The sequence below is a fragment of the Lampris incognitus genome, chromosome 6, assembly GCF_029633865.1.
Source record: "Lampris incognitus isolate fLamInc1 chromosome 6, fLamInc1.hap2, whole genome shotgun sequence".
NCBI classification, from domain to species: Eukaryota; Metazoa; Chordata; class Actinopteri; order Lampriformes; family Lampridae; genus Lampris; species Lampris incognitus.
The window spans coordinates 37,755,152-37,780,779 of NC_079216.1; the positions used below are offsets into that span (position 1 = coordinate 37,755,152).

The 25,628-nt window shown below is 43.2% G+C and overlaps 2 protein-coding genes across 4 annotated transcripts in view; one reads left to right on the forward strand and one right to left on the reverse strand.

Moving 5' to 3' along the window:
* Nucleotides 1-4,773, forward strand: part of plcg2 (phospholipase C, gamma 2) — a 65,786-nt gene extending 61,013 nt beyond the window's left edge. Inside the window, exons 29-32 of the mRNA XM_056281833.1 lie at nt 3,802-3,969; nt 4,182-4,270; nt 4,395-4,561; nt 4,712-4,773. Of these exons, the coding sequence (XP_056137808.1) occupies nt 3,802-3,969; nt 4,182-4,270; nt 4,395-4,561; nt 4,712-4,754 (467 nt within the window). The 3' untranslated portion in view covers nt 4,755-4,773. The remainder of the gene's footprint in view (nt 1-3,801; nt 3,970-4,181; nt 4,271-4,394; nt 4,562-4,711) is intronic.
* Nucleotides 4,774-11,799: 7,026 nt separating this feature from the next.
* cmip (c-Maf inducing protein) overlaps nt 11,800-25,628 on the reverse strand; it is a 56,484-nt gene continuing 42,655 nt past the window's right edge. Inside the window, exons 11-22 of one of the 3 annotated variants that reach the window (XM_056281569.1) lie at nt 22,037-22,102; nt 20,790-20,816; nt 20,620-20,668; nt 20,402-20,509; nt 19,536-19,652; nt 18,799-18,939; nt 17,395-17,442; nt 16,689-16,835; nt 16,424-16,529; nt 15,535-15,605; nt 13,444-13,493; nt 11,800-13,287 (exon numbers count right to left, since the gene is read on the reverse strand). In XM_056281569.1, the coding sequence (XP_056137544.1) occupies nt 13,278-13,287; nt 13,444-13,493; nt 15,535-15,605; nt 16,424-16,529; nt 16,689-16,835; nt 17,395-17,442; nt 18,799-18,939; nt 19,536-19,652; nt 20,402-20,509; nt 20,620-20,668; nt 20,790-20,816; nt 22,037-22,102 (940 nt within the window). In that variant the 3' untranslated portion in view covers nt 11,800-13,277. Of the gene's footprint in view, nt 13,494-15,534; nt 15,606-16,423; nt 16,530-16,688; nt 16,836-17,394; nt 17,443-18,798; nt 18,940-19,535; nt 19,653-20,401; nt 20,510-20,619; nt 20,669-20,789; nt 20,817-22,036; nt 22,103-25,628 lie in introns of all 3 variants that reach the window. The other 2 variants (XM_056281571.1, XM_056281570.1) reach the window with 2 other exon arrangements.

Sequence of the window (25,628 nt, forward strand, 5' to 3'; positions counted from 1 at the left end):
TACTCAGCATCTCTCCTCCATACATGTCCAAGCCATCTCAATCTTGCCTCTCTTGCTTTGTCTCCAAACCGTCCAACCTGAGCGGTCCCTCTAATATAATCGTTCCTAATCCTGTCCTTCTTCGTTACTCCCAGTGAAAATCTTAGCATCTTCAACTCTGCCACCTCCAGCTCCGCCTCCTGTCTTTTCGTCAGTGCCACTGTCTCCAAACCATATAACATAGCTGGTCTCACAACCATCTTGTAAACTTTCCCTTTAACTCTTGCTGATACCCTTCTGTCGCAAATCACTCCTGACACACTTCTCCACCCACTCCACCCTGCCTCCACTCTCTTTTTCACCTCTCTACTGCACTCCCCATTACTTTGGACAGTTGACCCCAAGTATTTAAACTCAAATGCCTTTGTCACCTCCACTCCTTGCATCCTCACCATTCCACTGTCCTCTCTCTCATTCACGCATAAGTATTCCGTCTTGCTCCTACTGACTTTCATTCCTCTTCTCTCCAGTGCATACCTCCACCTCTCCAGGCTCTCCTCAACCTGCACCCTACTCTCACTACAGATCACAATGTCATCCGCGAACATCATCGTCCATGGAGACTCCTGCCTGATCTTGTCCGTCAACCTGTCCATCACCATTGTAAACAAGAAAGGGCTCAGAGCCGATCCTTGATGTAATCCCACCTCCACCTTGAACCCATCTGTCATTCCAACCGCACACCTCACCATTGTCACACTTCCCTCATACGTATCCTGCACCACTCCTACATACTTCTCTGCAACTCCTGACTTCCTCATACAATACCACACCTCCTCTCTCGGCACTCTGTCATAAGCTTTCTCTAAATCTACAAAGACACAATGCAACTCTTTCTGGCCTTCTCTATACTTCTCAATCAACATTCTCAAAGCAAACATCGCATCTGTGGTGCTCTTTCGTGGCATGAAACCATACTGCTGCTCGCTGATCGTCACCTCTCCTCTTAACCTAGCTTCTATTACTCTTTCCCAAATCTTCATGCTGTGGCTGATCAACTTTATACCTCTGTAGTTGTTACAGTTCTGCACATCGCCCTTGTTCTTGAAAATCGGTACCAGTATGCTTCTTCTCCACTCCTCAGGCATCCTCTCACTTTCCAGGATTGTGTTAAACAATCTAGTTAAAAACTCCTCTGCCATCTCTCCTAAACATCTCCATGCGTCCACAGGTATGTCATCAGGACCAACTGCCTTTCCATTCTTCGTCCTCTTCATAGCTGCCCTCACTTCCTCCTTGCTAATCCGCTGAACTTCCTGATTCACTATCCCTACATCATCCAACCTTCTCTCTCTCTCATTTTCTTCATTCATCAGCCCCTCAAAGTACTCCTTCCACCTTCTTAGCACACTCTCCTCGCTTGTCAGCACATTTCCATCTCTATCCTTGATCGCCCTAACTTGCTGCACATCCTTTGCAGCTTGGTCCCTCTGTCTAGCCAATCGGTACAAGTCCTTTTCTCCTTCCTTAGTGTCTAATCTGTCATACAACTCACCATACGCCTTTTCCTTTGCCTTTGCCACCTCTCTCTTTGCTTTACGCTGCATCTCCTTGTACTCCTGTCTACTTTCTTCATCTCTCTTACTATCCCACTTCTTCTTTGCCAACCTTTTCCTCTGTATAATTTGCTGTACTTCCTCATTCCACCACCAAGTCTCCTTGTCTTCCTTCCTCTGTCCTGATGACACACCAAGTACCTTCCTAGCTGTCTCCCTCACTATTTCTGCAGTGGTTGTCCAGCCATCTGGCAACTCTTCACTACCACCCAGTGCCTGTCTTAACTCCTGCCTGAACTCCACACAACAGTCTTCCTTCTTCAACTTCCACCATTTGATCTTCGGCTGTGTCTTCACTCGCTTCCTCTTCTTGGTCTCCAAAGTCATCCTACAGACCACCATCCGATGCTGCCTAGCTACGTTCTCCCCTGTCACCCCCTTGCAGTCTCCAATCCCTTTTAGATGGCGCCTTCTACATAAGATATAGTCCACCTGTGTGCACTTTCCTCCACTCTTGTACGTCACCCTGTGTTTGCCTTTCAGCTTCCATATTGATTTTAAAATTATTTTACTTGTTTTTAAAGCATTTCATGGTCTTGCACTGGCATATACGTATGTCTCACGTGCTTACAACGTGTGAACCAATACCCCTCAGGTCCTCTGGCAAGAGTCTGTTGTTCCAAAATGCAGGACTAAAACCTTTGGAGAGGCATCTTCTAGCTTTGATGCTCCAACCTGCTGGCTCAGCCTGCCTGAGGATCTGAGAGTAGCTGCAAATGTTGAAATCCTTATCTCCAGCCTGACTTTTTGTTTTCCCCCCTTTTCTCCCCAACTGTACTTGGCCAATTACCCCACTCTTCCGAGTTGTCCTGGTCACTTCTCCACCCCCTCTGCTGATCTGGGGAAGGCTGCAGACTACCACATGCCTCCTCCGATACATGTGGAGTCGCCAGCCGCTTCTTCTCACCTGACAGTGAGGAGTTTTGCCAGAGGGATGTAGCACGTGGGAGGATCACGCTATTCCCCCCAGTTCCCCCTCTCCCCTGAACAGGTGCCCCGACTGACCAGAGGAGGCGCTAGTGCAGTGACCAGGACACATACCCACATCCGGCTTTCCACCCACAGACACAGCCAATTGTGTCTATAGGGACCCCCAACCAAGCCGGATGTAACACGGGGATTCGAACCGGCAATCCCCGTGTTGGTAGGCAACAGAATAGACTGCTACACTACCTGGATGCCTTCAGCCCGACTTTTGATTAAGAATGGTTTATAGACATTATTTACCATATCTAACTTAATATATATATCACTATATTTTATTTTCACTATCCTCAAATGTTCTCAAATTGCTCTGTCTCATTATCGGCTTGTCAGTCATCTGTGAAGCACTTTGAACTGCACTGACCTGTATGAAAGGTGCTATACAAATAAAGTTTGATTGATTGATTGAATCAAGAGTCCACTTCTACAACTTCTAGCTATAAAGATATGTGATAGATATGTGACAACATTTTTATGGTAAAATATTAACTTTTAATTGTTAGTAATATAAATCTGGCTGTTTGAGATTCAACGACACATTCAGCTTAATTTGGGGCCCTTTGCTCTTGCCTAATCTAATCACTGGTGTGGGAAATGTTAGTGTCGGTAGGGAAGTGATGTGTTTTGCATAACATCCCGTTACTTTTAGACAATACCAGAGGCTTGGTGCACACTAATGCTAATTTGTTTGGTAATTTAAAATTTCCTCTTCTTTTGTTAATGTCGTTTGCTATTCCACTTATTTGTGTGAGCCATCATGCATGCTTGTTTGTTTGTCAGATATGATCACAAGGGCCAACTTATAGTACAAATATCAAAGTACTACAAGTGAAAAGCACATAGCATGATAGCCAAGACAGACAGAGACAACAACAGGAGATAGAAATAACTTTTCTTAAGTGCCAGAGTCACCCAAAATTTAGAGAAGTGGACCGGAGGTCTTCACATTGTGAATGAGAAGCGCTCTTCCTCCCTCAGTACTGCTGTCAATGTGTCCTTGAGTAAGATACTAAGCCCTGAACTTGCTCAGAGGTGCTGCTCACTGGCCAGCATTAGATGACTGTTGTTGTACAGGGCAGTGTGTGCACGTGTGCTCAGTTCATTTTCCCTGAATAAATGAAGGCAAAAATAAAAGGTAGTATTAAGTGTCACCTTTACGATATGTTGGCTATCTGTGAAAATTAAGCAGGACTTTTGCTGTTTTGCTTGCTTGATTACATAGGCGATAATGGTCTGAACCCTGTGTGGAAGGCCCCAGCAGAGCCGGTAATCTTCACAGTGTATGAGCCAGAGCTAACCTTCTTACGCTTTGTGGTCAATGAGGAGGACATGTTCTCAGACCCCAACTTCCTGGCACAGGCCATGTTTCCTGTTAAAGGCATCCGCTCAGGTGGGAATACATCTGTACATAGCACATTTGCACACTTATGCATGCAGACACACTGATTACTTGGATAGGTTTAAACACACAAACACAGGCAATGTGTTGAGGTTTTGTAGTGTATGCACAAAAGCGCATGTGCAGACACACAATGCAAGTTGTCTGCAATGCAATGCATTATAGCTTGTACAGAACATGCAGTGTTTTGTGTGTTTTGACAGGGTATCGTTCTGTACCTCTGAAAAATGGCTACAGCGAAAACTTAGAGCTGGCCTCTCTTTTGGTCTACATAAATGTACAGCCAGTGGAGGTGAGGACGGACACACACATACGCACACACACACACACAGTGTTGATGAGGTTTAAACTTGAATTAAGGGCTATCGTGTTTCTGTTGATACGACCACATAACAACTGTCTCATCTGTCACTCAGAAAGCAGAGGAAGAGCTGTATTCGTCTTCCAGTCAGCTGCGTAAGAGGCAGGCAGAGCTTGGCAATGAAGCCTTCCTGTATGACACACATTCAAACACCCAACGCTCCGTCCCACCCCCCAATCGCAACAACCTAACAAGAGAATTAAGCACCAGCGAGAAACAGCGGTAAGACATAGAGACACACAGCAGATGAAATTTCAAAAAGCACCAAAATAATTTGCTTTTTTTAAAATTATATTTTTGCATCAAATAACACACAAAGGGACAGGAAAGCAGGAGAAAAAAAATCACATATGTTTTTCAACTGTCTTTTAGGATGAAAGAGAAGAAAATAAACAACAGCAAATTCTATTCCTGAAGGCTCAACAGAAACAAACTCACCCACATCCTGCCCTCTCTGTGGCTTTTGCTCTTTGGGGAAATGTGCCTCCACTCCCCAAGTCTGCAGGGGAGGAAGATACAACGCACCAGGCACCACCCTTTCAGTCAGACCTCAGCACCACCCTTTTCAGTCCGACTTTTGTCATATCTTCCAAATTTCACTCCAAGACTTGACATGAGATATCAGCAATATGCTAGCATAATGTTGTTTTTACAGCATACTCAGAAACATTTGGTGGGACCACAAATGGAAAACTGATTTGGACTGACACCTCTCTACTCTCTCCCCCTTGTCTTACATCACTGGACTGTGAGCTGCTATGTGTGTGTGCATGTGTGAACCACTAAATGAGATGTTCGTTAACCCAGCTCTTATTGCAAGACGTTGTCTTAGCATTATCATTAATCATAGTTGTTTCAGTTCACTTGACATACCTAGCCCTTCCTTGGATGTGTGTTTGGTCCCAGGTCACTGACAGCCTGTTTTACCGTTGTTGACAGAAAATATCAGCGGCTTGTATTTGGTCTGTGACTTCTTACAGGACATTGTGCGCAGTTCTTCAATTATCCATCAGTTGTCTTGGAAGAAATTCGTTGTTGCTGGGTCTCAACCTCTAAGACTAGCAAACAAAAGTTCAGAGGTTGGGGCAAAAGGTTAATTTAACATAATTTAAAAATGGCTTTGCAGCATGACATGTTGGCTCAATACACAGCTACTACTACTACTACTTTCGGCTGCTCCCGTTAGGGGTCACCATAGCGGATCATCCGTTTTTCTTCCTGTCTTCTGCGTCTTCCTCTGTCACACCAGCCACCTGCATGTCCTCCCTCACCACATCCATAAACCTCCTCTTTGGTCTTCCTCTTTTCCTCTTCCCTGGAAGCTCCATATTCAACATCCTTTTCCCAATATACCCAGCATCTCTCCTCCATACATGTCCAAGCCATCTCAATCTTGCCTCTCTTGCTTTGTCTCCAAACCGTCCAACCTGAGCTGTCCCTCTAATACAATCGTTCCTAATCCTGTCCTTCTTCATCACTCCCAATGAAAATCTTAGCATCTTCGACTCTGCCACCTCCAGCTCCACCTCCTGTCTTTTCGTCAGTGCCACTGTCTCCAAACCATATAACATAGCTGGTCTCACAACCATCTTGTAAACTTTCCCTTTGACTCTTGCTGGTACCCTTCTGTCACAAATCACTCTTGACACTCTTCTCCACCCACTCCACCCTGCCTGCACTCTCTTCTTCACCTCTCCTGCACTCCCCCCGTTACTTTGGACAGTTGACCCCAAGTATTTAAACTCAAATGCCTTTGTCACCTCCACTCCTTGCATCCTCACCATTCCACTGTCCTCCCTCTCATTCACGCATATGTATTCTGTCTTGCTCCTATTGACTTTCATTCCTCTTCTCTCCAGTGCATACCTCCACCTCTCCAGGCTCTCCTCAACCTGCACCCTACTCTCACTACAGATCACAATGTCATCCGCGAACGTCATCATCCATGGAGACTCCTGCCTGATCTTGTCCGTCAACCTGTCCATCACCATTGCAAACAAGAAAGGGCTCAGAGCCAATCCTTGATGTAATTTCACCTCCACCTTGAACCCATCTGTCATTCCAACCGCACACCTCATCATTGTCACACTTCCCTCATACATATCCTGCACCACTCCTACATACTTCTCTGCAACTCCCGACTTCCTCATACAATACCACACCTCCTCTCTCGGCACCCTGTCGTATGCTTTCTCTAAATCTACAAAGACACAATGTAACTCCTTCTGGCCTTCCCTATACTTCCCGATCAACATTCTCAAAGCAAACATCACATCTGTGGTGCTCTTTCGTGGCATGAAACCATACTGCTGTTCGCTAATCATCACCTCTCCTCTTAACCTAGCGTCTATTACTCTTTCCCATATCTTCATGCTGTGGCTGATCAACTTTATACCTCTGTAGTTGCTACAGCTCTGCACATCGCCCTTGTTCTTGAAAATCGGTACCAGTATGCTTCTTCTCCACTCCTCAGGCATCCTCTCACTTTCTAAGATTGTGTTAAACAATCGAGTTAAAAACCCCACTGCCATCTCTCCTAAACATCTCCATGCCTCCACATGTATGTCAATACACAGCATAATTGCTAATGTTAGAAAATATATTTTTCTGTAACGGTTATTGCCCTCTAGTTCCAACAATCATAGTTATTTATTTCTCAGTTCAATACAGTTGCACTGTGCAGTTAGGATTGATGAAATGATGCAAAACTAATATTCAGAGTAAGGAAACCACTTCCCTCACTGAATCCACAGTCATGATGTCATCTGTATGGCTCTCCTGTTATGCCTTTGTAAGCTTTTTAGGAATTGAGGTAATAAAGCTGCTTAAGATTTGTTGTCCTAAAGTTTAATTGTAACTTGATTTAACTTGGGGTGGCATGGTGGCCCAGTGGTTAGCGCTGTTGCCTTTCAGTAAGAAGGTCCTGGGTTCGAACCCCAGGCCCTACCAAATTTCTCTCTGTGTCTACGTAGGTTTCCTCCCACCATCAAAAAGACATGCATGTTAGGGTTGTTACTCCTGTCTGTGTCTCTGAGCAAGGCAATGGAAAGGAGAACTGGAGTTGGTCCCCAGGTGCTGCAGCTGCCCACTGCTCCTATACAATAGCATGGCTTAAATGCAGAGAACACAATCATTGTAACCAGTACAATGACAAAATAAAGTGGCTTTCTTTTAAAATTTTGATAAACGTGATTCACGAATTTTCTCAAAAAACATCATGAGATGTCTTCACATAAGATGACGATGGGACAAAATGCATTTTCTGATTTTACCTGATAGTTTGGTATGGATGTCCATAAACTTTTCTAACTTTGGTAGGGATTTGTCCAGTCTAAAGATGCCATTTTCAACTCTACAGCAAGATCATTTGTTTTGTACCAGGGTGAGCTGGCCGTGTACTCCAGTTTAATATTATTTATTCAAAGGCTTCGAGGGAGACAGAGGCACATTTCTGTCGGGTTTATATTTGAAGACATTGGGTTGCATTCGCATGTCTCTGCAGCTGGTGGACTTTAAACAAGCGACTGTTGGCATACTCAGGATCCTTTTTTAAGAAGTGTCCAGGGAAATCCTGCATTGCAAAACTATATGTTGTGAATGAAAACTTAGAAGTCATGTTTTATGTAAAGCTGCACAATGGCAAATTGTAATTTCCTTGCCTGCAACAGTTGAAATGGATCAAAGCAAGAAAGCCACTTTGTTTTGTCATTGTAGGTTACAATGAATTTTTCTTCTGCATTTAACCCACTTTATTTTGTATAGGAGCAGTGGGCAGCTGCAGCATACAGAGACCAACTCCAGTTCTTCATTCCATTGCCTTGCTCAGGGGCACAGACAGGAATATTAACCCTAATATACACGTCTTTTTGATGGTGGGAGGAAACCCACGCAGACACGGGGAGAACATGCAAACTCCACACAGAAAGGACATGGGACAGCCTGGGGTTTGAACCCAGGACCTTCTTGTTGTGACGCAACAATGCTAACCACTGGGCCACTGTGCGCCGCCCAAAGCAGGCATTGTTGGTAGAAAGGATCAATTTTGATCTAAAAAAATGTTATGCAAACCCACTTCCAGCCTGTTATTTATGAGCAATTGAAAGTTGAAAGTTCCCACTCCTCTGTGTCAGCTCAGGTGCCACGGAGGCCTTATGATAAATAGTTATCACAGATATGAGTCAAGTCACAGAATAAAATGAACACCTTAAAGAAGATTAGTCAGCAGTGACAAAAGGGAAAGTCATTATTCAGGCCTACGTACTGAAAAATGAGATGTGAGGGACACGGCACTTCTGGATCTGGTCACTGAAGTGCATTAACTCAGAGGAACCAGAAGAATCCAGAAAAAGCCGCGAGACCGGTTTGGGAAGACACATTTATGCATCTGCCTTTACAAACGAAAGACAAGTCAAACAGCAGTATTTCTTTTTCTGTCAGCATTAAACCAGAATGCGTTTAAATTGAGAAGCAGAGGAGTGCTTCCCAAGACAAATAATGCCAAATGGGAGTAAATAAAATAACTCATGCGTCACACATTTGAAACATATTCACAGACAGTTTTTTTATTTTTTGATTGAAATTATTTCACATCATAGTTATTTTTCCTGTTGAAGATCTTTTTGTATTTTATTACAACAGCCACAGAGCAGCAGCAGCGGCGGCAGCAGCAATAATAACCCAGCAGGAGAAAGCAGATCAGCGCGGAGGAGGACCGAGAAACAGGAGGAGATAAACAGCTTTTTTTTCCTTCTTTTTTTTGAGCCGCCAACAAAACTGAACTACAACAAATTATAAGAGATAAGATTTTTTTTTTCATAAATCAGTCTTTCATGTATGTGACTGTACCACTGGCGAGCGGTGCCCCCAACCCCCACCCCCTCCTCCTCTGCATCCCCCCCTCCTCCTTCTCCTCCGCATCCTCCTCCGCAGAGCACACTCAAGACGTGAACTGAAATGATAAAAATTCGTTACAAATTCATAAATTCTTGGGGGGGGGCTACAACTTGGGAGACTGGGTTTGCAAGACTTGTAAAAATTTAAGGAAGAGGGATGAAGACGGAGAGAGAGACAGAGATAGAGAGCGAGATTTTCTGAAAATGAACCCAAGGCAAAGCAAAGTGAGCTCCACAGGAATACAGAGATATAACCAAACAAAATGAGTCGTGTGTGTGTGTGTATATATACACACACACACACAAAAATCACACGTCCTCTACAGTAATAATAATTAAAAAAAAACACCCTTCTGATCCCTTCCCACTGTGTGTGACCCCCTTAACCACGTGTCACCCCCCCCCCCCACACACACACACACATTTTAGATAGACCTGGGGTAGGTGGAGATATCTGACAGGCCACAGTCATGAAAAACAACCATAACCACCAATATGTTCAATGCCATTATTTTCCCACGACCGTTCACACTTTGTCCATCTAACCAGACTACGGAACAAAGGGTGACGGGACTTGAATTGCGGGGCCTCCCTTCTCAAGTGAACATCACATGTGTCACACATTTGAAATGTAAAAAAAAACAAAAACTGTATAGATCAACGACAACAAAATACATCCGTTACTCCAATATTTCGCCCTAAGCCATCCCCAGCAACGAGCTCCACCGAGGCTCAAGACCTAGATCTATAGATCGACCGGCATGTCACAGCACCGTGCCTTGCTCAAGGGCTCACCCCGTGTGCTGTGCCAATGGTGAGACAGAACCGCTCATTTCATACAGTGGGCATCCATACACACACACACACACACATACACACACGCGATCAGGCAGTTCTGTCTCCGATTTTCGCCGGCAAACCGGATGCGTTCAGATGATGTGTGTAACCGTAGGTGTTGTTTGTTGTACATCCCATAATACGCATGCTGCTCAGACTGGATCACCACAGGTACAGTAAAGCTGCCAGTGCTGTGTGGTGTTGCGGGGCGGGGTGCAGTGGTCGCTCTAGCCAACGTCCGTGAGATAGTGATCAGACCCTTTTTCATATTTCAAACTTGTAAAACAAAAAAGGAACATTATAAAATGAAATTTAAAAAAAAAAGAAAAAGAAATGACAACAACAACAGATGCAGTAACGTGTACATGCAAAAACAACATGAAACACAGGAGACCGATGCTTGATTAAAGTGAGTGACTCAAACAAGCTGAAAGTCAAATAATCGAAAGATATTACTCATTGAACACATAATGACAATTTTAGATTATGGTGCACTTTGTGTGAAAAATAAAAATAAAACAAAGTAAAGATGACCACACGCACAAATCCTTAAGATGAAGGCAACGCTAGCCTGCCCAATAAGGGAGGACGAGTTGATTACAGAAAAGAGAAGGGGGGAGGGGAACAAAATGTGGAAGAGAGAGAGAGTAAAGGAGGGAAAAAATTATATACAATTGTATATATACATTATACAGGATATGAAAGCAAACACAAGGCCCCAAAAGCCAAAAACAAAGCGTTGAACACAAGTGTACAACGCCTACCAGAAGAACTGCCATGGCACCCAATGAACTTGAATCAGGCATCATTTAAAACTCAAAGTGGACGGCATCCAAATTATGTCTCACACAGTTTAACAAAATCTCTTGATTACAACTCCACAAAAAAAAAAAAGAAAGAAAAAAGAAAAGAAAAAAGAAAAAATGGATGGACCCAGTCTGATGAGGCTGACTGAAAACGGGTGAAATGTATGTTGGTTTAGCACGTACGTGTGTGTGTGTGTGTGTGTAAGTGAGATAATCCCAAACTATCTCTGGGGAAAGAGAGAAAGAGACCGACAGACTTGCAGTTTAACAGGGCAGCTATACCACACAAATTGAAGCATTGCCCAAATTAAGTGTAAATTTTGAGGGAACGTAGATAGACAGTTTTGTTAGGTCAAGGCTGAAGTTAGTCCTGTCTTTTGTCCCTTCGCCGCTTACAGTATCTGCCAAAGGTTTGTCCCACTGACCTATTCGAATCCTCGCCGAGTACAATCGTATTCATAAATACAACCTGAAAACACAACCTCCTCGCTAGGGCCTCGCAACATACCATTACAATTCAAACCAGGCGGATGGATGGATAGCTAAAAAAGGTAAAGACCTAAAAAGGTAAATAGGCAAATAATGAGTAATCCACAGTTTCTCATGTAAACAGAAAGGCTGTGATTACAAAGCTTTACAGTATGCAACAGATTGTAAACCACACTAAGAAGCACTGTGACCATTTATCCCTGCCTTAATAGGCGGGCAAAGACATGTGGCTCCAATCATCAGCCTCTTTCAAGTGGTGGGTCACAGTCCACATTGAGGGTGGTGAGACGTTTTGACAGAGTCAACGTTTTTTTTTTCCATTCCCCACACACACACACACACACACACACACACACACACACACACACACACACACACACAAACACGCCACTCAGTACTAATTCACCAACAGAGCGGGTATGTTTACTCTGTGCTAAAATGCCAGACAGAAAAAAAAAACAAAAACAAACTAATAATGGCCCAAGGAAGCTCACAAAACAAACTGGATTGAATGAACGTTTGGCAAAATGTCCTTTCAAGAGCCAACAATTACCTGAACAGACTGTACAAAGGAGCCAAACACACAGAAGAAGAGAATCAGATAATATACAAACATTCAGCTGGTGATGTGTTTAGTTTGCAGGTCCACCTTACAGTTACTGTAGTCAGCTGTGCAGCTCCATCACCGCAGCATGGCATGGAGGGATCCATGTGAGAGAAGAGATCTGGGCCGTCTAATTTACTTTCAACAAAAAGAGATCGGGTCCTGTACAATTCATTACTGCTATGACAAAATGGAGGCGAGACATAGTGGAGGAGGTTTAAAAGAAAGAACTTATAAATTAATGGCAGTCCCAGACCACCAGGCTACAGCTGGACAACCATCCTATTAAATAGTATGGCCGTCCATCATTATGTACACAACAGGTTAAAAAAAAATGTTGCCACTTAACTGTTTTTTTTTCTTCTTCTACAGAGCAGAGCTCATGAAATGTCTGCTTCTTTTGAAATATCGGGGAATATATGCATATATTTATATGTTTTAGATATAAATGCACAGTATATGAAAGCACAGATGTCTGGAAAAATATGTTCATTCAAGTTGATAAAAATTCTGCTTTTGAGTGTGACCGTGTCGTATATGCGAGGATTGGTCACAGTCATATGTCAACTTTTCTGTTTGTCTGAGGTAGCACCTCATTCCTAATAGAGGACTTGAAAAGGCCAGAATCTGAACCTGAAAATAGGAGCCGAAAGCCAAATACCAGCAAGCAAAATAGTGACTGTTGGACACGTCTTGGAGGGAGCTACATCTGGATCCAGTAGGAGGCAATATCAAAAAATGTATTGGAATGTGACCTGCTTTATCCAGCCTTCATTACATGAGGGTATCAGAGTTCACAACAGGTTAATGGGGGAGGGGGAGGGGGCTCGGGGCAGGAGACCAGTTGGAGGTTTTCCTCAGTGTACATAGGACAGACAACACACGGAGGAGAGACGATGTTCTGAAAGCTGGATTCAGAGTGCATATGAAAACTAAGCGACCACATACGACCGTTAACGAACCATATAAGAGGAGATGAAGGTTAATGAAATAAAAGAGAGGGTCCCATGGGTCACAAGATATTGGGGTCCTTACATGTCCTCTGATGAGGTCACTTAAAAACAAGGTCCTTGGAATATCAATGACAGTAGTACAAGAAGTGATAACGTCCTTTGAGATTTCTCAATTAGAAAAAAATGACTGTCTTCGCGATGCTAGGACGACTAGAGTTCCTTCATTGGGGAGATGCAGTTGCTGTTGTGGTGACCTCAGAAGAAGAAGAAGAACAAGACGGCTTCTTGTCTGATGCAACAATGCCAGACAGGATGACGTCCGATGGTATGAGGTAATACTCATGTTAGGATGGCGTCTTAAGAGTTCCTGGCATGATAATGATGACGATAATGATTAGGACTGATGATGACGATGACCTTGACAACACCAATGCACAGATTCATGTGTGTATCTGAGGTTGTGTAAGCATGTATGAATGTGTGCATGTGTGCTTATGGATGTGTGTAAAGTATGGTTAATCACCAGGCCTCTGTGTAGCGAATATCAACATCTTTCAGATTGGGCAGTTTGGCCTAAGGGAAAAAAAGGAAAAAGAAAAAAGAAAAAAAGAAGTGGTTTATTTACAGTCATTCGTTAATGCAAACAACAGTAATCTCTGAGCACTGTATTTTCCATGAGTGGACAGGAAATTTCCAACCTCCATATCATGTTAAATTTGGTATTTCTCTGTTATTCTCTACAGGGAGTTTGAGACGTCATTGGTAGACTCATTGGGTGGAATGTCAAAACTCAAACCACATTGTGATATCCTTGCTCACTGGAACGAAAATAAATCCCATGTTTTCTCACAGGCGGCTCCCACTCTGATTCGTTTTTCTTTATTATGAATGGTCTTAAGGATAACGTGTTCTGTATCCGACACACATTTGTCCATCACATTCAATGTCAGTTAACAAAGGAATTAGTTTTACAGCTACAACCCTGATGATTTACATGCAACCTCATGTCAAGTCAAGTCAAGTCACGTCAAACTTTATTTATATAGCACATTTCATACACAGGCCTTACTTGGTACCTTTGACCGGCATATTTACACAACTAATCCATGAATTTCTTTATTGTGAGCATATTTGTAGTTGCTCATTTTAATGATTACTGTCTGGTAGGACTTGTCTGGGGAAAAGTAATACAGCGTATAGCATAGCTTTATCAAATGCTTAAGGATAAAGGCACGTAGCCTCCAGTTTGAAGAAGAGGCAAAGTTGCGGCTAACATGGGCATCTGGGTGGCATGGCAGGCTATTCCATTGCCTACCAACACGGGGATCGCCAGTTCAAATCCCTGTGTTACCTTCGGCTTGGTTGGGCGTCCCTACAGACACAATTGGCTGTGTCTGCGGGTGGGAAGCCGAATGTAGGTATGTGTCCTTGTCGTGGCACTAGCGCCTCCTCTGGTCAGTCGGGGCAACTGTTCGGATGGAAGGGGGAACTGGGGGGAATAGCGTGATCCTCCCACACGCTATGTCCCCCTGGTGAAACTCCTCACTGTCAGGTGAAAAGAAGCGGCTGGCGACTCCACATGTATCGGAGGAGGCATGTGGTAGTCTGCAGCCCTCCCCGGATTGGCAGAGCAGCGACCGGGACCGCTCGGAAAATTGGGGTAATTGGCCAAGTACAATTGGGGAGAAAAAGGGGATAAAATCCAAAAAAAAAAAAAAAAGTTGTGGCTAACATGCAGAAAAGCCAGAACAAGCTCCTATAAGACCTTGACAAACAGATATTACAGCATTAATGGCTGACACTCAGGGTTGAACATTGCTTTTTTTTTTTTTGGTTTGGTTGTGGGGAAGGCGCAGACACAACGACAGTAATGCCTCTTTTTCATGTTAGCGTCAAAAAATAACAATCTTCAGGATTGTAGCTTTAAAACTCAGTGAAATCCTTGCTGGTTATAGGAAGAACAGCCTTATGTAAAGTGCGACGGTACAGGAATCCCCCCCTCCCTCTTTTTTCTCCCCAATTGTATCTGGCCAATTATCCCACTCTTCCGGGCCATCCCGGTCACTGCTCCACCCCCTCTGCAGATCTGGGGAGGGCTGCAGATGACCACGTCTCCTCTGATACATGTGGAGTCGCCAGCCGCATCTTTTCACTTGACAGTGAGGCGTTTCGCCAGGGGGATGTAGCACGTGGGAGGATCACGCTATTCCCCCCAGTTCCCCCCCTCCCCGAACAGGCACCCTGACCAACCAGAGGAGGCGCTAGTGCAGCGACCAGGACACATACCCAAATCCGGCTCCCCACCCACAGACACGGCCAATTGTGTCTGTAGGGGCGCCCGATTAAGCCGGAGGCAACATGGGGATTCGAACCGGCGATCCCCATGTTAGCGGAATAGACCGCTATGCCATTTGGACGCGGTACAGGAAATTTGGTAACAATGAATATTTAGAATGGGTGGACAACCCATCTTTGGAATTTTTTCCAGAAAAATCTGACATAATACGATAATAAAAGGACTAAAAGTCTACAACTTTACCTGATTATTCTTCACAAAAATATAATTATGAAATATGTTACTTTAGCTGATCATTTTATCGATTACTTCTATTACCTTGAGGTCCTCATATGTGTCGGCTGTAAGCTTGGTGCTGTTCATGTTCAGACTGCACAGACTTTTCATGGCTGAAATGGGAAGACAATTAAAATTTGCTTTAGTTTAGGGACTCTGGATGTACTCTTACCCATAATGACTCGTAACAATCTACTTGGCTGCCTTTCATTCTAGTAGGTGCATTCTGCTTTGCATTCTGCCACGTGTGTGACGGTCATAGCTCTCTAGCTCGCATAAATATATCACCCAATGACTGTAACTTTATCAAGAATACTGAATATCAGGCATAAAATCAGTTCCCTTCATTTACGTTAACGTAACAGTAATGGAAACATGGAAATGGTTAATGGAAAATCTGGTGAAACTTTTGTATCCTGTGCAACCGTCCAAATGAGTAAAATGCGCAATTTTGTTACTGGAAGAATATTACTCATTTCAGCAGCTAAAAAAAATGGGAGGGTTTATTGGATTTTATTTCATTTTTATGATTATTACAAGAAATTGCTTATGCTTGAACACAGCAAAAGTCCTGAACCTTCTTGCTGTAGAACAGGAGCTTTTTAGTGAAGTAATGATGTTTTGGCATGTCCTCATTTTAAAGAGTCCATTTGAAGGTTACAGACAGCATTGATGGTCAAGCCCAGAAATAGTGTTGAGTTAAGTATGAGGTAAGTGTTACTGTCAGACATGATGTCATGAATCTATGTTTGGGCTTCAGAAAGTATTGCAGTCAACACAGCCTTCTTACACTGTATGCATGTGCAGTATGAGTTTGCATGTGTACATTAGATGCATAAATCTACCTCTGTGTGTGTGTGTGTGTGTGTGTGTGTGTGTGTGTGTGTGTGTGTGTGTGTGCGTGTGTGTGCGTGTGTGTGTGTGTTCTTACAGCTGAGGGCCAGCAAGCCAGCATCGGTAACGGGTGTTTCACACAAGTTCAACACCTGTAGACAGGCAAGGTGCTCAGAAAGCAACCGCAACCCTGCATCTCCAAACTAAAGGGTAGATGGAAAGAAAGAAAGAGAGGAACAAAGAGGGGATAAATCAAGAGACAGAGAAGGCAGATGCCAGACAGTCACAATCTATTAAAGTCATTATAGTGTATGTGTTTGTGCATATAATCTTTGATATGTGTGTTAACATGCTGTGTGTACCTGTGTGGACCATAGATTTAGCTGTTTGAGCGAGGGGAGCTTGATCAGCTGCTCTGCACAGGCACTGGTGACATTGGTGAAGGCCAAGCTTAGGTTCTCCAAGTTTCCAAATGAACCAGAACTCAACAGGCGGGCAAGGTCAGCATCCTAAAAGTGGAGACAAGCGTTGGAGGAGGTGAAGGGAGGGAGGGTAAAGATAGGAGAAAGAGAAGGAAATGAGCATGTGTAGAGAAGAACGAGGAAGAACAGAAGGAGGTATGGTGGAGCACAGAGAGGCAGAGGAGGAGAAAAGGTGAGAAAGGGGATTTACAGGGGTGAGTGGAGGTCAGAAGAAGGAGATGGAAGAGAAATTTAAAGAACAGAAAAAGAGAAAGAGAGAAAAGAGTAAAATGTAGGTAAGGGAGTGAAGAGTAAGGGATATGAATTATTTATTGCTTAAAGAAACCGATTAAGGCTAATTACTTACTTATTATCAGCACATTTAGTTGACAGTCTATAAACTAGAGAACATATGATGAGCTAATTTCTTGAAATCTTACTGAGCATCGGTCTTAAATTCAGAATGCTCAAACGCAATTAAGATTTGTGTGTACAGCTTTGGTCAGAAATGAAAGGGGAAAAAATGGTTTCCCTCAGTTAGCAGCACGCTAGTGAAGTATAAATCCTCCTGTAATGCAATGAGCACAACACACGAGCGTATTCTCACCGTGGACTTTGAGGGAAGAGTCAGGCGGGTGGGGCCTCCTTTTCTTTGCTGAGGGCGAGATAGGGAGAGGTGGAGAGAGAGCGAGAGGGACAGAGCAAGAAGGAGGAGAGAGAGGGGAAAAAAGGTGACTCACAGCCTTGCAGATTTCTTCACAGACAACAGGTGGTGTCTGTGAGCAGCTACCAACTTAAAGCATAATTACAAGGGGGCTCTTCTATGTAAACCAGCAAAAAAGCTGTGGCAGGCAGTTTTCTGGGAAAGGCAATAAATAAATAAATAAATAAATAAATAAACTAACAATTTGAAAATACAGCCCTCCTCCCGCAGCTCTCCCCCTTCCCCAATCTGTCTTAAGCCCCTCCCACCAGACAACACACAATGAATGGGCGATGCATGGGCATATAATTCAAATGTGTACAACCAGGAAATGTCAAAGTGACACTCATGAAACCTGTATCGTAGTTGATGATCTATCCATGTAGAATTTTATTTTTTTCAGCGAATCTTAGTTACACTAATATTGTTCATGTGAAGCAGCTATTATGAGTTGGTTTCGTTGATTTTTAAAAAAAAAATAAAACACTCGTGTGGGGGGGCTGGTAGACATGGGAGAACTAATCAACACAACCACAAGTGACTGCTGGGGCAGGGCAGCCAATAGGAACGCCCTCTCTCTGAAATGACCCGTGATTGGTTACAGTCTCCTGTCTCGGGCTAGATTTTCTAAAGCCTGAATACACAGCCAAGAGGAGGTGCAGAAGTCTAGTTTTCTCCCAGACCACTTGAATTACAATATGCCGAAAGGTTATTTTGGAATTTTTGCCCAATGACACCATAAAAAAACTGCCTACCCTCCTTTAAGCTCTCAGGAGAAGGGCATTAAACAATTTGTTTCAACTTGAAACAATTCAGCACACAATTAATATTCTCTGAGAAAGGATTTTTTTGGAGCACAACTGACAGATAGGACATAGATTGTTTCCAGGTACCTTAGACAGGGACAGAATTCACTACCTTTTGACCTGATGCTAATTTCAAGCTGTACTGATAAGCATTTAATTCAGTATACCAGTTCTTTCCATGTTTCAATGGAAATTTATGATGGAGACAACTCTGATGCAATATCTGACACATTTAAATTGCGATTTTCTCTATACAATCAGAAAAGTAGTGACTCACAAGTCTATTCAGACAGGCTTTGGTGATGCCCCATAACACTAATTCATTAGATTTTGTAAAGCATGCTAAAGTCATTAACAAAATAACATTGTACATTGTGCAATTTAATTCAATTATTGAAGCAAGGAATATATAGAAGAGGGTGAATGTTAATGCAAACTCACGTGTGTCTGTGTGTGTGTGCATGCGTGTGTGGGTGTGTGTTGTGGCACAACGGGAACGTACCAGCTCTTTGAGCTCTCTCTGTCGGTCGCAGAGCTGTTCGTACATGCGCAGGCCCACCTGGGTGCTCTCCAGGGTTGAAATGATCTGCAGCTGGGTGTCCTTGTTTTCTATGATGTTGTACTCCAGCATTAGGCAAAGGATCTGCAAAGACACAAATACACAAAAGAAACACTGAAGGCAATCATATGCATAAGTTTTAATGTGCCATCATAATGTATCTACACCCCTGCACACACTCACACTTGAGTGAGTGTGTGCAGGGGTAATGATAAGTATATTAACACCCATTTGGGCCTGTGTAATAGCATCTTTATGTATATGGTCTCTCTTTCTTTGCTATACACACAAATGTCCCTGCTAAGCAAAGAACCTTCACCCCTCCACTTCTACAGACATTAGGGATTTAATTAGGAATATAATGGAGAAAGAAGGAAAAAGAAGAAGCAGCAGGAAAACAACAAATTTGCAATAGGAATCTATGTGAGCAGCAAAAGACAATTAAAGGGGAAATTTCATACTGCGAAAATTCAGTTCTCACCTGACTCCAGAACAAAAAATATCCCTTACAAATATTATGATAAAACAAACACCCGCACACACACACACCCACACACATCCTGGATGAATACAAACAGACATACAGGCTGAAAGGCTAACACACTCACACACTCATTCTCATTCTCTCTCTCACACACACACACACACACACACACACACACACACACACTAACTTTTACCTCCACCATGGTTTGGTTTCCACGCAGGGCCAGCAGCATGCAGGGACCTAGCTTGTTCTCAGCCAGAGAGAGAAGAAACTTCTTGGTCTTATAGCAGGAGCCCATTAGGATATGGACCTGAAGGAGAAGAGGAAAGAGTAGAGGAGAAAAGAAGAGAAAGGGGAAATGAGAAGAGAAGAGGGCAAAGGAAGGTATGTAGGTAAATAGGAGACTATAAAATTTACATTTCAGTTCACCCCTGAACAGATCTTGTTCATTTGGTTTCACTAATTCTTGTATTTGAGGGTCTATACAATACTTGAAGATTTATTCCCTTTTTTATTTTTTTGGCTTTTTTCCCCTCTTTTTCTCCCCAGTTGTACTTGGCCAATTACCCCACTCTTCTGAGCATTTCCATGTACTTGGCCAATTACCCTATTTTCCGAGCGGTCCTGGTTGCTGCTCCACCCCCTCTGCCGATCCAGGGAGGGCTGCAGACTACCACATGCCTCCTCTGATACATGTGGAGTCACCAGCCGCTTCTTTTCGCCTGACAGTGAGGAGTTTCGCCAGGGGGATGTAGCGCGTGGGAGGATCATGCTATTCCCCCCAGTTCCTCCCTCCCCTCAAGCAGGTGCCCCAACTGACCAGAGGAGGCGCTAGTGCAGCGACCAGGACACATACCCACATCCGCCTTCCCACCCACAGACACAGCCAATTGTGTCTGCAGGAACGCCCGACCAAGCCAGTGGTAACACGGGTATTTGAACCGGCGATCCCTGGATTGGTAGGCAAAAGAATAGAGTGCTATGCTACCAGTACACCACCAAGATTTATTCCCTTGACCCAGATATTATGTGTGTGCTCACGCGCGCTTGTTCACTCACCATACTGGCAAACAGTTCTCCATCGTCATCGCATGCAACTCCTCCTGGACTATAGAGCTGGAACCAGCCATCTTTACCCGACCGCACACTGAGTAAGCAGGAATGGACCTGATAAAAAGACACACACAGAATTACACGCACAGTACACACATCCACACGCATGCACATATATGTATGAACACATGCACACACAGGCACACACACGCGAAAACACTCACCTCCTGTCTCGGGTCTTCTGCAAATCTCTGAATGACATATTTCAGTTCCCTATTCAGACAGATATGTTGAGACAAAAACATTAGATTTTCAGCGCTAACAAAGGCGAACAGAGTTCTCTAGGGCATGAATTGATCCCCTTGTCACAGGCAAAAACATGTAAGATTCTTACTTTGTGAATTTGGCATGTGCAAGGGCCCTGCAGAGAGGAAAGAGAAGAAAAATAAGAGGTAACATCAAAATGACCGAGACACTCGTACATGTCCAACTGACTGTTAAGTTGAAATACGACTATTTTACATGCTTGTGTATTCTTTCATTGTTCTTCAGCTCAGAGGCGAGATGGTATATTCAGCTATTTACCTTAGCTGAGTTTAGTTTGCACTACTTTTTACTTGAGACACCACATATTGAAAAACCATAAATTAACATACTGATTTTACACATTTTAATACATCTGGTAATAAATGTCTAAAAAAACTACACTGTGAACAAACAAAATATACACAACAGGACACCGATGATACACTAATTGCCATGATGAAACCTTTGCTTAGAAGATGTTACAAGATGTTTAACTAAATTGCAAGAGGGAATACAAAGGTTGCTGTGCCACTGCCACCATGTTTCTACGACACCTGAATTTGAATTTCTTGGAATTCTCTTTATTCTGCATATTGTCTCTTCTAAAAAACCGTGTCGTGTGTAAGACTGCATCTGTATATATTTGCATGTCAAAAACAATAAGACAATGAAAGTGTTCCTGTGAGCATTTACGCAGGCTTATTTGTGTATGAATCAATGTGATTCATTACATCCTAGGCTAAAGATGCAACCAGGGAGTATTTTTGCCTTTCCAAATGACAACTCAAGCCACTGACTTGGCGACAGTGGCACAGTTGAGCAACAGGTGAGTCCCTCTTCTGGAGAAATAACAAGTCCTCCACAGGTTGCTGTTAACGAGGCTTTGTCCCCGCCAACCAATTAGAAAATAAGGCTTTGGGCTGGCTAGCCAATTATGGTAGCCTCCCTTGAGACAGAACAACTTCCCCTGGTCCATGTTGGGACTGTGAGGTAGTGCACACACATACGTCAGCACACAAGCCCCGGCAGCACTCTGCTAGATACATCTAAAACTCCCAGGATACACCCCTGAGCTTTGAGGAAATCGGAAGGGGAGGACTTAAACGAATGGCAAGAGGAAAGAGAAACTCTAATAAACAGTAGGGGACGGGAAGATGCGAGCGGAAGGCAGTTTGGGATGGATTGGAGGCAAAATGGAGAAAAGGAGGGGAGGGCTGTGTAAGAACAGGGAGGGATGAGCAGACAGAAACAAGTGCTTAGAGATGAGATCCTTCAGTCCAGGTTCTGTGCATGTGTGCTTGTTTGCTTGAGTAATGCATGCACGTGTGTACTCACTCTTTGGGGAAGGGGATGGGTTGCAGCAGGCTGGCAAGAGCAGGCCTCCAGTCATCATAGTCAGACCTAGGAGAGATGCACAGATGGGAGGAAAAAAGAGAGGGGAAAAAGAGACAGAGTTAATGAAAAGAGGAGTGTGTAACCTGGATAACTGAGGGCCATGGAGAGAGAGAGAGAGAGAGAGAGAGAGAGAGAGAAAGAGAGAAAGAAAGAGAGAGAGAGAGAGAGAAAGAAACAGCTGCCCCATTTGATATGTGAGCCTGCTGAGGTAACACAAAACTAAGGCAATAACTTAACATGAACATAGAAGGATCACATTCCTTTGTTAAGTAAAACAGACTTTCTTATAAACGGACACTATCACTTTTTAAGTCATCCCCTGATCCGTTTCCACACTGGCCGGTGATTGTTAACACCCTCTCATATAACTGTATTCAGAAATGTATATAAATGCATGCACATATGCACACCATCCCTGAACATCCCTAAACCACTTTCACGTTGTGTTCAGCGCCAGGACTCATCATAATCAACCATTTTATCCCATTCAACCCCATATCCCTCGTCATGTTCCCAGACTTTAATACTTTTGGGATAATTTAAAATGTAGTTTGAAAAGTTTCATTGTGAAATAGCAAGTGGTTTTTACTAATTCTAAAGTAGATTCCCTAGCACAACTTCCTGACAAACACAAACAGATCCTCATAACATAAAATAGCATGGCACAACATTATCATGAAGTGACTGGTTTTAGCAACAACATCTCACCATACCCAAACATTCATTTTAGGTATGGGTGGCCACAATGAGAGAGGACCCTTTACTCCTGCCAACACAGGGCTAGGCAATCATTCAATATTATCTTTTATTGTCTTTCAGTGGTATTGTATCAAGATAAAATTATATTCTGAGATACAACTTTGTTGTCTAAATTAATGATAATAGAAATATATTACCTAAAATTTCTGATGAGATGAGGTCTGACATATTAGTAGCATTAGGGGGCCATGCACTAAAACAACTTCAACTTTTTGTTCTCCTTTTTCTTCTACTTTGAGCTAAATTTTCACCAGTTTCCAATACCCCCCCCAAAAAAATCATGAAATTTGGCAGCCTTGTCCGGTTGGTGGGCAATTAGAGATAGACCAAGTCCAACGTCATTGACAGCCTTGGTGGCACTATAGTCAAAGGATGATATTTTTCAGTTTCAAAAAAATTCCACAGCCACTCAGTGTGACCAAAGTGCACAAAACTTTTAACACATATACATAAGGCCATGTAGGCCAGATTTGCTCCTTGAGAAAGTCTGCTGTATTGGATTTCCACCATTTTAGATTTTATGAAAAAGCAGGTCTTTAATATTGCCCCCGTTGGCATCGCGGCTAGCGTCGGTGAAATGTATGGCATGCCTACCTGCTGTTGTTCCTGCTGCCTCAATGCATTGTACTCACCATTCATTTTATAATAGTTGTATAGCTAAATTAATCCTATGAATGCATTGATTCTGCATCCTTTTATAGCTAAGTTTATAGGCTAAAGGCCACTGTTAGATTTGTACTACAGAATGTGATTGGCGCAGTAAAGGAATCAGGATCATAGATGCCTAATTGATGACTTAACTGAATATGACTAATGACTATTGCAAACTGTTCTCTTGTCTCACATGTCTTCTCTCTCTCTGAATGATGTCTTCTCCTTTCTCTTTTTCTGTGTGTAGATGGTGTCATGCGAGTCTCCCTTGTGTGCACATGCAGTCGGTCCTCCTCCCAGGTCCCTGTGGTGATGCTGGTCGCCACCTTGACGCTGCTTAGCATCCCCCTCCATCACATTTTCTTTTTATATATCTTATAAATCCATATAATTTTTGTTATCCTAGGTTTTTAAAAAAAAAATTTTTACATGGTGATGCTGGTCACGTGGCTTGGGTCCTGGACTGTTCCGATGGCGTCTGGACACTGCTTGGCATCTTGCGCATCATATTCTTCATAAATGTTATAAGTCCATTATAATTCTGTTTATCCACTTCCAATTTTGTATTCTGTAAATTGTGTTGTGTAAACACAACATCCATTGCACGTTGTCCATTTTAGGAGAGAGATCCCTCCTCTGTTGCGCTCCCTGAGATTTCTTCCTATCTTTTCTCCCTGTTAAAAGTTTTTTTTTTTAGGGAGTTGTTCCTTATCCGATGAGAGGGTCTAAGGACAGGATGTTGTGTTGCTGTTAAGCCCACTGAGGCAAATTTGTAATTTGTGATATCAGGCTATACAAATAAAATTGACTTGACGGTATTCTCCATGAAGGGAATCTATCAACATATCTACCTTAAATGCCATACATAAATCAAAACAAACTGATAAACTGACTGAAAATCATTGGCAAACTAATGTGGGTACATCTACCAAATACTTCAGACATGCTTGCAGTATTCATCCCCCTATCCATTTATTAAAACATGAAGAGACACTGGAGACACATTAATTTGTAGTGAGGTGGTGCATTTCTGGCAGTTCCCATATCCTTCATGCAAAATCAAAACCAAAATCAACCTGCAAACAATTGCAAATGGTCAGGCAATTAATTGCTCTTTGCCCTAAAGTGCATTTGTGAACATAGTCCGACACATCCATGTTATACACACCATTTAGCCTAGTGCTCGCTGAATAATCTGTTTTACACTGCACCAGCAAGAAAAGTTTATCTCTAAATGGTGTCCTACATGTAAAAATGTGTGACGATTTAAAAAACAAGCGTAAACAAGGGGAACTAACATTTTTTCACAATAGTGGGATTTCAACTGCATCCAGTCCGTCAGCAATGTAGAACGTTGCTATTCACCATTTCAAAACTGTGGGCTTGTCTCTTTTAGCCAAATGGAAGTAGAAATTTTCAATAAATACCTCATCTAGGTTCAGCTGTGCAAGAGCTCTCACACAGTCATCTACCTTGAACTGACATGAACTCCACTAAATATCACAATTTTCACATTTGTGCTTGGCCCCTGTAATGAACGTTCACAGCTACATTTTGAAACTAGTTTTGGTTTGATCCTGTACTTTTTTCTTCCTCCCCCCCCCCCCCCCCCCGTTTCTCTCGAATTGTATCCGGTCAACTACCATCCCAGTTACTGCTCCACCCTCTCTGCTGATCCAGGGAGGGCCGCAGACTACCACATGTCCCCTCCGATACATGTGGCGTCGCCAGCTGCTTCTTTTCACCTGACAGTGAGAAACTTCGCCAGGGGGACATAGCACATGGGAGGATCATGCTATTCCCCCCAGTCCCCCCCCCCCGAACAGGTGCCCGACCGACCAGAGGAGGCGCTAGTGCAGCGACCAGGACACATACCCACAGCCGGCTTCCCACCAGCAGACACAGCCAATTGTTTCTGTAGGGAAGCCTGGAGGTAATATGAGGATTCGACCCGGCAATCCCTGTGTTGGTAGGCAACGGAATAGACCGCTATGCTACCTGGATGCCCTTAAACTGTACTTTATCAAACATTTCAATGAGATGGAATCTCATCTGGAATCTTAAACATGCGATTTTTGCATTTGTAAGCAGATATCATGATATAGATCGATATCCTTAAAGT